The 12,500-nt window shown below is 43.1% G+C and overlaps 1 protein-coding gene across 1 annotated transcript in view; it reads right to left on the minus strand.

Annotated features, from left to right (window-relative positions):
- Positions 1 to 12,500, minus strand: part of slco4a1 (solute carrier organic anion transporter family, member 4A1) — a 43,983-nt gene that overhangs the window by 19,207 nt on the left and 12,276 nt on the right. The window contains exons 2-3 of the mRNA XM_076276102.1: positions 2,153 to 2,834; positions 1,117 to 1,492 (exon numbers count right to left, since the gene is read on the minus strand). Of these exons, the coding sequence (XP_076132217.1) occupies positions 1,117 to 1,492; positions 2,153 to 2,560 (784 nt within the window). The 5' untranslated portion in view covers positions 2,561 to 2,834. The remainder of the gene's footprint in view (positions 1 to 1,116; positions 1,493 to 2,152; positions 2,835 to 12,500) is intronic.

Genomic DNA, 12,500 nt, shown 5'->3' on the forward strand with positions numbered 1-12,500 from the left:
GTGATGCTAGCAGAGATATATCTAAGGAGCCATCTCTAAGTGATGCTAGCAGGATATATCTAAGGAGCCATCTCTAAGTGATGCTAGCAGATGATATATCTAAGGAGCCATCTCTAAGTGATGCTAGCAGAGATATATCAAAGGAGCCATCTCTAAGTGATGCTCTCTAAGTGATGCTAGCAGATGATATATCTAAGGAGCCATCTCTAAGTGATGCTAGCAGGATATCTCAAAGGAGCCATCTCTAAGTGATGCTAGCAGAGATATATCTAAGGAGCCATCTCTAAGTGATGCTAGCAGGATATATCTAAGGAGCCATCTCTAAGTGATGCTAGCAGAGATATATCTAAGGAGCCATCTCTAAGTGATGCTAGCAGAGATATATCTAAGGAGCCATCTCTAAGTGATGCTAGCAGAGATATATCTAAGGAGCCATCTCTAAGTGATGCTAGCAGGATATCTCAAAGGAGCCATCTCTAAGTGATGCTAGCAGAGATATATCTAAGGAGCCATCTCTAAGTGATGCTAGCAGGATATATCTAAGGAGCCATCTCTAAGTGATGCTAGCAGGATATATCTAAGGAGCCATCTCTAAGTGATGCTAGCAGAGATATATCTAAGGAGCCATCTCTAAGGAGCCATCTCTAAGTGATGCTAGCAGAGATATATCTAAGGAGCCATCTCTAAGTGATGCTAGCAGGATATATCTAAGGAGCCATCTCTAAGTGATGCTAGCAGAGATATATCTAAGGAGCCATCTCTAAGTGATGCTAGCAGAGATATCTCAAAGGAGCCATCTCTAAGTGATGCTAGCAGGATATATCTAAGGAGCCATCTCTAAGTGATGCTAGCAGGATATATCTAAGGAGCCATCTCTAAGTGATGCTAGCAGAGATATATCTAAGGAGCCATCTCTAAGTGATGCTAGCAGGATATCTCTAAGGAGCCATCTCTAAGTGATGCTAGCAGGATATATCTAAGGAGCCATCTCTAAGTGATGCTAGCAGGATATATCTAAGGAGCCATCTCTAAGTGATGCTAGCAGAGATGCTACACATGGGGGGCTGAGCTGCAGGTGGTGTCTGCATGTGCATGTATCGATATGACAGTGCTCACCTATGTAGACTGGTGCGTAGCTGGACTTGACGTTCTCGTCCAGGTAGGTGACTCCCAGAGTGTAGAGCGGGGTGGCGCCCACGCCGTGCAGGAACTGGCCGAGCATGAAGACGTAGCGGTACGCCGAGAGGCTGCTGCCCGCGCTGTCTTGGCAGGCGTCCGTCACGTTGCTGGAGCAGAGGCCCGTCCGCTCGGGCACGCTGACCTGGTATGGCGGCGTGGTGAAGTGGGGCAGCGCGAACACCAGTGAGCCCAGCGCCATGACTAGCACGCCCCAACCCAGCCAGCGCGGCTTGTGCCCCGTGCCCCCAAAGTAGCTGACGAAGGCAAGGCACACGCAGGCAGCAATGTCATAGGAGCTGGCGATGAGACCCGCCTGAGAAGGGAGCAGGAGACACATTAGCATTACCACACAGACAAAGCTAGAGCTAGCATTACCACACATACAAAGCTAGAGCTAGCATTACCACACAGACAAAGCTAGAGCTAGCATTACCACACACACAAAGCTAGAGCTAGCATTACCACACAGACAAAGCTAGAGCTAGCATTACCACACAAACAAAGCTAGAGCTAGCATTACCACAAAAACAAAGCTACAAGGTTTATTGCAGCCTAAGAAGCTAGCTTAGAAGCACATAGACTGACTTCATCCAGGATACTGTAATAGACACGTTTACTTCACACACATGTTGTGAGTATATGCAATGTCATAGTGGCTGGCGATGAGACCAGCCTGAGAAGGGAGGAGACACATTTGCATTGGCAGCCTCATTTACGTCCACGTTTGCATTGTCATGAGGTACATAATGGCAATACAGTAGAGGGAGGAAACTGTGCATGCATACGTCTATACGACAGGAAACTGTGTCATGCATATGTCTACAACAGGAAAAGCAGTGCAGTCACCTATAACCTCTTTTAAAACCACTGTTGCGTGCAAGGCTCATACTCATTCTTATGTAGACTGTGAAGCCCCGCGTTCCATTACAGGAAGTCGAAGCCTACTCCCCCTGTGGTTCAGTCAGATGCCTACCTGATAGCTGCGCAGGTCAAAGCGGCGCTCGATGGAGGTGATGACGGTGTTGATGAAGCCGTTGATGATCATGCCCTGCAGGAAGGAGGCCACGCACAGGAAGAAGAGCACCCAGCGCGGTGTGTTGAACGTCTGGATGGACCGCGGGGTCAGCCCCCCCCAGCCGCACAGGTTCTCCGCGTCCGAGGGGACGAACTTCAACCCCTGCGCCGCGTCCGCCAGCCCGTCCCCGGCGCACATCTGGAGGTCGTCTCCCACCGGGCTGCCGAGGCTGGAGGCCGAGGGGCTGTCCGCCTGCGACTCCACCGGGCTCGGCGTGTCCAGCACCGGGCCAATGGGGCCATCGTGGAGGTCCAGAAGCTCCTGTTTGGAGCTGAAGGATGCATCAGCGTTGAGCAGGTTGGGCATGGCCCTCTATAGGGCCGCGGAGTAGGGCTTGGTCTGGTGCCGCCTCTATAGGGGCTTGGTCTGCTCGCGTTGGTCTGGCGCGGTCTCTATGTTCCTCTGTGCCACCAGGGAAACTTCCAAAGTCAGAGAGCACAAAACTGATGTCTACAAATCAATCACTATCGTTTACACCATGGGGTCCTTTTGTACCAGTTTGTTATCCGGTTTACATAATCCACTTTACACTGAGGCATTGAGAGGAAGGGGCTTTCTTAATGGGTGGGAAATCTTCATTCTGTACAGGAGGAGAGGAAAAAAGCAAAATCCGTTTCTGGTTAGATGTGTGGTTAGACACACAAGTGTCCCTCAGAGCTCCATTAGTGTGAGCGCAAGCAAGGCCCTTAAGTCCAGGCCGGCCCTCAGAGCTCCATTAGTGTGAGCGCGTGAGTGAGTGTTAGTATACCATGATTATTGTGTGGGTATTTTTGTATTTCCAAATTACTAATTACTTGTATTTTAATTAAATACATTTTATAACATCAGTATTTTGTATTTTATTTTGTTACATTTCATGAGCCAGTATTTGTAATTTGTAACAAAATAGTTTTTGATGTATTTGTGCCCACCTCTGCACACACGCACACACACTAACGCATACATATACACACACACTAACGCATACATATACACACACACTAACGCATACATATACACACACACACTAACGCATACATACACACACACACTAACGCATACATATACACACACACACTAACGCATACATATACACACATACACTAACGCATACATATACACACACACTAACGCATACATATACACACACACACACTAACGCATACATATACACACACACACTAATGCATACATATACACACACACACTAACGCATACATATACACACACACACTAACGCATACATATACACACTAGGGTGGTCCTTATTTTTCAACTTTTGAAAGTTCATGCTCTCACCCCACCAATATGTTCGCATAAATAAAATAAATAATTGGGCAAAATTGTATCAATATTGATCAATATTTAGAGGTTGCTCAAGACCTTTGAAGTTTAACACATACTGTACAGTGCAGTATGCATATTTAGGATTTTTTTGCGTATTATGTGATACATTGTGCTAGCATGTATAATTGTTTAATAATATATGCTTATGGCAGCAATGGACTTATTTGACCATGCAGTCAATGACAATGTGTATTGATTATTGGTGACCACATTAAAATGGGAATTCCATATTGTCCATGCAAATTTGCAATGCTGATTTGCTGATCTCATCTGCTGATTCCGGTATTTCCCAATAATATGCTGTTGTGAGCAATTCATAGCAACTCCTGTTTTAGTTGTGATATGTCTTTCAAAGCATCAATGCGAATGAAGCACAATAGACAATATACACTGAGACAATGGCTGAAGCAACACAAAGCAAATTCGCTATATGGTTACTTGGATCAGAAGAGACTGAAATAACTGGAACAAAGTTACCCTCCAAGAAGCAGGTTTTATGTTTGTTGTAATATCACCATAAAACATTGAAAAAAAAAAAACTTAATGAAAGTGCAACAGCGGTGATCAAAGAAGTCTTGGTATTCTAGGACAAGGCTAGGATTCCTGTTCGTCCCCAACATCATGCCATAAAACAACTGGAAACACTTCACGACAAGTGGCAGAAGAAAAACACCAAGAGAACTTCTGAGACTCAGCAGTGCAATGTAGAGGCCTTCGTAGACCAGTTGGGAGACCTGTTTGATATCGCACATCAAGATGCACTCATTCATCTCAAGAATCCAGAAGATAGAGACTTTCTTCTGGCCCAAAGAGAAAAAGGACGTCCAAATGTAAAATATGATGATACAATTTAAGTCTCTCACTTTGGCCTTTGGCCTTGGACACTGCCTGGATTTGCTCCTTGTTATTTTAATTCAATGATCAAGATATAGGCTACATCCCCAACCGCACACTGCGGTCTTCTGATGAGCGTCTGTTGTGTCGACCAGTCATAAATGCTAGGTCAAATTCAAGACTCTTTTCCTCAGTGGTTCCATGTTGGTGGAATGAGTTGCCCAGTGCTCTCCGTTTCCTGTGATAGTTTTGGGTCATTTAAGAGGGTCTAAAGGCATATTAGGCACTTAGGGCATTAAGCGCTTCTTATGCGTTATGGTTTGTAAAATATTGTTTTATTTTAGGCTATTGATTAATTTGACATTGTTGTTTACTATTGATATTCTCTTTAATGTAGTCTTACCATGTTATTGTTTTTATATTATGGATTGAATGGACATTATTGTTTATTATTGCCCCCCCCCCCCCCTCATTTTCATTGTTTATTTCATTAGGCTATTGATTTAATTGACATTGTTTATTATTGCTATTCACCTTATTATAGTCTGACCAACAAATAATATTGCATTTTATTTTGTTGTGCGTTCTTAAAAGGTACAATTTCTGTAAAAATTAGCGATTCTGGAAATATTCAAAGGCCTTGAGCTACCTCTAGATAATGTAGGAACAATTCAAAATTGTTGCACAGTGTGTTTTTATTGATATCCTAACACATTTAGGGGGTGAGAGTTGAACAGTTCCAAATTTTTTTTTTTTTTACCCCATATAAGGACCACCCTAATACACACACACACTAACGCATACATATACACACACACTAACGCATACATATACACACACACACTAACGCATACATACACACACACACTAACGCATACATATACACACACACACTAACGCATACATATACACACACACACTAACGCATACATATACACACACACACTAACGCATACATATACACACACACACTAACGCATACATATACACACACACTAACGCATACTAGGGCTGCACGATATTAGGAAAACATGCGATATGCGATACCATTATTGAGTACTGCGATAACGATATAATTTGCGATATTTAAATATACTGCTCAATAAAGGTTTTCCACACATATTTTGAAACCTTCCACCCTTTTCTCCATTCTCAAACTACATTCACAGAATGTCTGACAGTTCTTGCAAAATAAAACACTCGCCTCAAAAGTTTTACTTGTGCTCAGAACCAAACAGTGACAGAGTGATTCAGTGTATGATTGAAGTGTTCCCTTAATTTTTTTGAGCAGTATATTTAATGTTTTTTTTTTCATTCTGCTTGCTGCAAACATACACTGTAGGGTTGGGGGGGGGGGGTAAATGTATAATTACAGAAATAAATGTATAATTTTTAAATAATATAAAATATCATGTAGCCTATATGGCCTGATGAAAGTGGACAGCTAAGAGACCTACTGACTAGGCTATCGAAGTTGTGTGGAAGATCTGCTCCTAATCCTCATAAAAGACGGGTGGACAGCCAATCTGAACACTTGTGCACCAACCAGCGGAATATTCCACATTGCCAGCCTTCGATGGGCCTAGCAAAGAAGCTAGGCCTACTTAAGCTATATCGCGGCAATCATCTCAGTCTGTAACCTCATACAGTACGCTGCGCATCCCACGTTATTAGGCTACCGGCATGCCGACTACGAGGGCAGCGGAAAGTGAAAGTAATTGGGCTGCAATCGCACAGTCCAGAAGTAGGTTAAACAACTTTTACAAATAACGAATCCTGATTACCTCTGTGCTGCTGTCTGGGGCTTTTGCTAAATGCAAATCATGAAATACAAGCCTTACCGACAGTGAAAGACAACTTCTGATATAACGATAACGAAAGAAATTGTTTATTTTAACACGGTGGAGAAGGACGCATTTGCGCTGTGTTTGTAACACGGCATCCTTCATAAAACCAAAATATTCCCATATAACAGACGTGCTTTTCCTTTTAGTCACTAATTCCTCTTCACCCAAGTGTAGCCTACCTCGCTCGACTCACTATTTTCAGCCATCACGACTTAGCTCCCGCTTTAACACCTAAAACACCACACACCTAAACTGGTAGGGGACGGGCTTCTTGGGCTGCATGACCGCATCAGTTTGGTAAAATATGTTGACATTCAGAATGTGAATACACCATAGACTGTATGGAATGCGCACGGCACAGAAAATGTATCGAATTTATCGAAAATTAAGTAATCTTTGCGGTATGTCCATCGCAAGTGTTGATATCGCGATAACGATAGATTTTAGATATATCGTGCAGCCCTAACGCATACATATTAGGGGTGTAACGGTACACAGAAGTCACGGTTCGGTTCATACCTCGGTTCGGTACGAGTTCGGTACAATGGAGGGAAAAGCAAAACAAAAATGCAGAAAGCATTTTTTTTTGTACATGTCTCAGGCTGTACCACCTAGTGTCATACAGTCTCTTCCCTGAGCTATCTGCAACAGCCTCAAGTGTGTAAGATGTAGGCTAAACAGTACAATAAGTACCCAGACTCCATCTGTAACTTGTAAACAAAATAAGACAATCAGCTATAAAACTGAAAATAGGCCTACAGCATCTCTTATTTCTGAAAGTGCAAATTACATAGGAAAATTATTTTTAAAAATCCACTTAAGCAAGACCTTCAACATCTGTGTTTAGTTGTATATGGAAGGGTCTACAATTTGCCTCAATATTTTTTTTATTGTGTGTAAAGTAATAATCTAGCCTACTAACTGAAAATATCACACTATTTTTTTAAACGAAATGGCTCCTTTCATTTCATAAACAGACTACAACTAGAAGTCACGTGACTTTGCCCTTTGACGTTAACTCACCGTAGCATGGTTTGTTTATTACCCCGGTTAGCGTTGTCACTTTATTTTACTGTCTATGCACTTAACATTACCAGAACCTCATGTGAGAAGTTACCCCAACATAAAGGTAATTACCACGCGATTTACATAGCTTTCTGTCATTACGAAATCATTTCATTTAAGCCATAGGTTTTGGCCCTATTTGTATGTGTATCCAAAGGCTGCTGAAGCGCAGGGGAAGTTTTCCCCCCTCGTTTCAGTGATTGGTAGCCTACATCATCTGGGTGATGGCTTCGAATATGTGTAGCATTTTTTCCACTCACATACCCAACAACTGCTGAATAACGCCGACACACAGTTTCATCTTATCCACCACCACTCTTTCGCCTGTACTAACGTTACTGTAACTTGCGATCTTAAAGAGACCAGCGGATCCTCTAACTCTTGTAGGTCTAACCTTAGTGCTGCTAATGACTGACGGACTCGACCGACGACCTGACAAAAAAAACATAGGCGCCAATCAGAGCTTCAGAGCTAAGGCGAGGCTACAGATTAGCGTTAGGTGTCGCTAAAGAACTCCCGTAAATCTCGCTACTTAACAGTAATTGCGCATGACATTAATTAATCCGCACACGAGTTTTATGTATTTTTATACCGTGTATTCTCCGTGTAAATTCATGCACCGAACCGTGACGCCCGTACCGTTTCGGTTCAATACGAATACATGAACCGTTACACCCCTAATACATATACACACACACTAACGCATACATATACACACACACACTAACGCATACATATACACACACACGGGTCTAATTCCAAAGGTGTTCCCTCTGATTTCCCTGTACTGAGCTGATCACAAGCCACACCCCTCTTTAGCACCCAAGCAGTCCAGAGTTGATCAATATGGAGCCAGCAACAGCCACACTGCCCCACCAGGCCAATTGACAATTGACAACCTAACCTAACATAGTTTTGCTAGGACTAGTAGACTACCACAAAGTTGCTGAACGTGTGTTATTTCAGGTTAGTTTGCAACAATATACAAATTTAACCAATGTCCTTAGCTGCTACCTAGCTAGCGAACATAACTAGCCGTTCCCATTCACTTTCCGTTAACTGTGGTAACGTTAGCTAGCTAGCTACAGTAGCTCGGTTAACAGGCAAAATTAAACTATTTATTCCGTGGCCTAAAGAGTGTTTCATTGGCATCACGCATAAGCAATGGCAATAAAATAGTACACAAAATTGTATTAATATGTTGTTATTGCTTATTCAGAGAGAGGTTTATGCTTCGACGTGCCTAGGAGTCCAGAACTAGTGCCAGTTTTGATGTGTGACGGCTCCCGTAGTTCTAAACGTGTATGTTCTACAACACATTTACATACAGAAACATGACAAAGCACATTTACATACAGAAACATGACAAAGCACATTTACATACAGAAACATGACAAAGCACATTTACAGAAACATGACAAAGCAGCCCCAGTCACACTCTCACTCCCTGATACAGCACCACATCCAATCCCGCCACCACACTTCTCTAATCCTGCTGACCAGCCACAGGCTAATCTACCTGGCTAACGCTAGCTGGAGTCCCACCACACCTCTTTAATCCTGCTGACCAGCCACAGGCTAAACCACCTGGCTAACGCTAGCTGGAGTCCCACCACACCTCTTTAATCCTGCTGACCAGCCACAGGCTAAACCACCTGGCTAACGCTAGCTGGAGTCCCACCACACCTCTTTAATCCTGCTGACCAGCCACAGGCTAATCTACCTACTCCTGGGTTACACACTCACTCGGCCCACTGCTCACCAGACCAGCCATCATGCTCAAAGGCAAACTCAGCTGCCGCTGCAGTCGTCATGCTTAAAAGGAAAGTGCACTATGCAGACAGCATGGGTCGAGACATTTACAGAACACCTCCTTGTGAGTCAGTATGTGTGAGTGTATGTCTATGAACGTGCGTGTGACAGTATTTGAGTGTGTGTCTTTCATTTTCTCTCAAAGTAGCCGGGAGCGAGGGAAACAGTGCATCAGCGTCCTGTCTCCAGATACCCCTCAGAAAAAACCCTCAGAAAAAAAGCCTCTTGGCAAGAAACTTCCCGGCCACTTAAGCCAGCGTTATTACAAAGAGAACCCTCTGGATAGCAAGACACTGTTCTTAAAGAGAGAACCCTCTGGATAGCAAGACACTGTTCTTAAAGAGAGAACCCTCTGGAAAGCAAGACACTGTTCTTAAAGAGAGAACCCTCAGGATAACAAGACGCTGTTCTGAAAAAAAGAACCCTCTGGATAGCAAGAGTCACTGTTCTAAAAGAGAGAACCCTCTGGATAGCAAGACACTGTTCTGAAAAAAAGAACCCTCTGGATAGCAAGAGTCACTGTTCTAAAAGAGAGAACCCTCTGGATAGCAAGACACTGTTCTAAAAGAGAGAACCCTCTGAAGAACCCTCTGGATAGCAAGCCAGCGTTATTACAGAGAGAACCCTCTGGATAGCAAAACATTTGTGAAATACTGCACTGTCTTTCTCATACTTACTCAAAGTAAACTTACTCAAACACTCCACAGGTACTTGCCCAGTTACCCACAGTCCTTACCCTCCTTTCATACCAGTGCCACGTGTTGGCAGTTATGGAAAAGCACATCAACATTCCACTGCAAGAAAAATCCAATACATGGACTGTACTCGCAAATGTTTTAAAATTGCAACCATAGATAGAACCATACATAGAAATCACATACACTAGAGCCTTGCACACAAAAACACACACACACTAGGGTCTTACACATACACACACACACACACACACACACACACACACACAAACTAGGGTCTTACACACAGACACACACACACACACACACTAGGGTCTCACACAGTATCAGGTCAGATTAGATTAGGAGTAAAAGATGTAAGTATATCAGGTCAGATTAGATTAGGAGTAAAATATGTAAGTACAGTATCTCAGGTCAGATTAGATTAGGAGCATAAATATCAATAAAATAACTTGTACATTAAGGTGGAGAGAGTCAGCTCATCAGCGAGCGTCCAAGTTGCAGTTCTTAAAAAGGCTTTGGCCAGTGGTCTCCAAGAGCAGTGACCATACTAAGTGAATTATAGTGACCATAGTGGATTATAGTGGATTATAGTGACCATAGTGGATTATAGTGAATTATAGTGACCATAGTGGATTATAGTGACCATAGTGAATTATAGTGGATTATAGTGACCATAGTGAATTATAGTGACCATAGTGAATTATAGTGAACATAGTGGATTATAGTGACCATAGTGAATTATAGTGAACATAGTGGATTATAGTATCTCAATCTATTTCCAGAATGTAGGCCTATTTCAGCTTTGCATAACTCCACTTGCCATTCCAAACTGGCGGAGCAGCACATGTTGGCCTGCGTGTGGCTGCATCCTGCCGTCTCTAGGAAACAATGGGAAATCCATGACTGCACCAGCAGCAACAGCACGGCCACATCGACCCCAGGCTACTGAGCATGCAAAACCAGCGTTTGCATAACACACATAACACGCTGACGTGCCGTAAAACCTCCCGTAGGTCATCTAGGAGAGGCTAACTGGAAGTGCCACGCGGGGCCAGTGGAAGCACCCTCACAGCCGGGGAAATGGCAGCGTTCCCACGGTCAGAGGCTGGTTTTAACCAAGACCAGTCTCAGCATTCAGAATGCCCGCCAGTTGGGAATCCAAACAGATAATCCAATTAGATCTAAATGAAGTCTCATTGAGCAGCTGATTGATTGCCAAGAGGGGATCTACCCTTGGAGCGCGTGCTTCCTGGCCTGACAGAGGGAGCGTTGGGAGGGGAAGCAGAGGGAGTCAAATTCAAGACAAAAATACAGGATGTGGAATTTGTGTTTGTGTAAAGGTTGGAGTGAAATTAATAATACATTTACAATCGTGTTGCTATGTCATAAAGTAGTCTTGATCAAAACAGACAAAATACAAAAAGGCGTTCGGTTCTAATCCAGAGGAGTAGAGGGTTGGCCTGCAGGTTCAGTGGGTTCAGGGTGAGCTGCTTCGCTCTGGAAATGAGACTTTCACGGTTGTTTGTTTGGACAGCCTCACATCAAGGGCTTGAATGAGTGTACAATCTGACATCTTATGTGGTGTTTGTGGAAACTTTATAGAGGTTTTAATTGTTCGATGTTTAATTGTTCTATTTGTTTCATTTCTAATTTTAAAAGGGCCATCAAAACACAGGAAGCTCAGATCAGTGTGTCTCTGTTTAGCTGTGTCTAAGAATGGCAGTGGTGTTTGCTTTGGATGCGCGAGGCTTCCTTCTGTAACGCCACAAAACAAGTCAAAGGAAAGCCATCTTTGATAACGCCACAAAACAAGTCAAAGGAAAGCCATCTTTGATGTTTTATGTCCTCACACCCCACAGCTCACTGGGAGTCTGGCATGAACATGTTCACTGTGACGTGTGGGGAAGGACACTGATCAAAGCTAAACGCCTGGACGAGCTTTCTCACCAACCCTGAACCTTAACACCAAAACAATATGTCGAACAATATTACACCATTTATACATTACCACAGAAACGATTATGTAACTATAGGATTCTAGGCCTGAGTATTGGCTGGGTGGATGTTCCTCAGTTTCTCACATTACTCACAAGAGTAATCCCAAGCCTGGCAGCAGGTTGGATGCATTGCCTTTCTGCATTTTTAAAGGCATCCATTGCATGTTTTTATTGCTAAACTAACACGTAATAGGGAGGGTTGTGTGTGTTCCATAACCGCACATTTAAGGTGAATCACTCAGGCAACCCGCCTCTATGAGCAATTGACTTTTGAAATACACATTTCAAACAATTCTCTTAACTCAACTTAAAAAAATGTGAAGGTCCAAACACTTTTAAGTTGACTATATCTGCAAAAGCAGAGACTGTCTTCGCTGCAAGTCTATTAATGAGGCGACATTACCTTAATTAGTGTCCACGGTCATAGTTCATTTATTATTAGCGTCAAACAAGCAATGACTTTTGGCCGAAGAGGATTTTGTGTCTACGCAGAGGTAAGTCTTCCCATCCTGAATTAGTGACGTCAGGTTCAAAGTTTGAAATATCACAAGTCTACCTGTCTACCTGATAGAATATCACAAGTGAAGATTCTATCAGGTAGACACTTAACTTTTCCTCTTTCTATCTTTAATATCTTTCACATCTATCATCAGCCTAACTTTTTAGC

This window comes from Alosa pseudoharengus, unplaced genomic scaffold, assembly GCF_046254945.1.
Source record: "Alosa pseudoharengus isolate Yale_2024_CS ecotype anadromous, Long Island Sound unplaced genomic scaffold, YU_APseudo_1.1 YU_APseudo_1.1_scf_9, whole genome shotgun sequence".
Lineage (NCBI taxonomy): Eukaryota > Metazoa > Chordata > Actinopteri > Clupeiformes > Clupeidae > Alosa > Alosa pseudoharengus.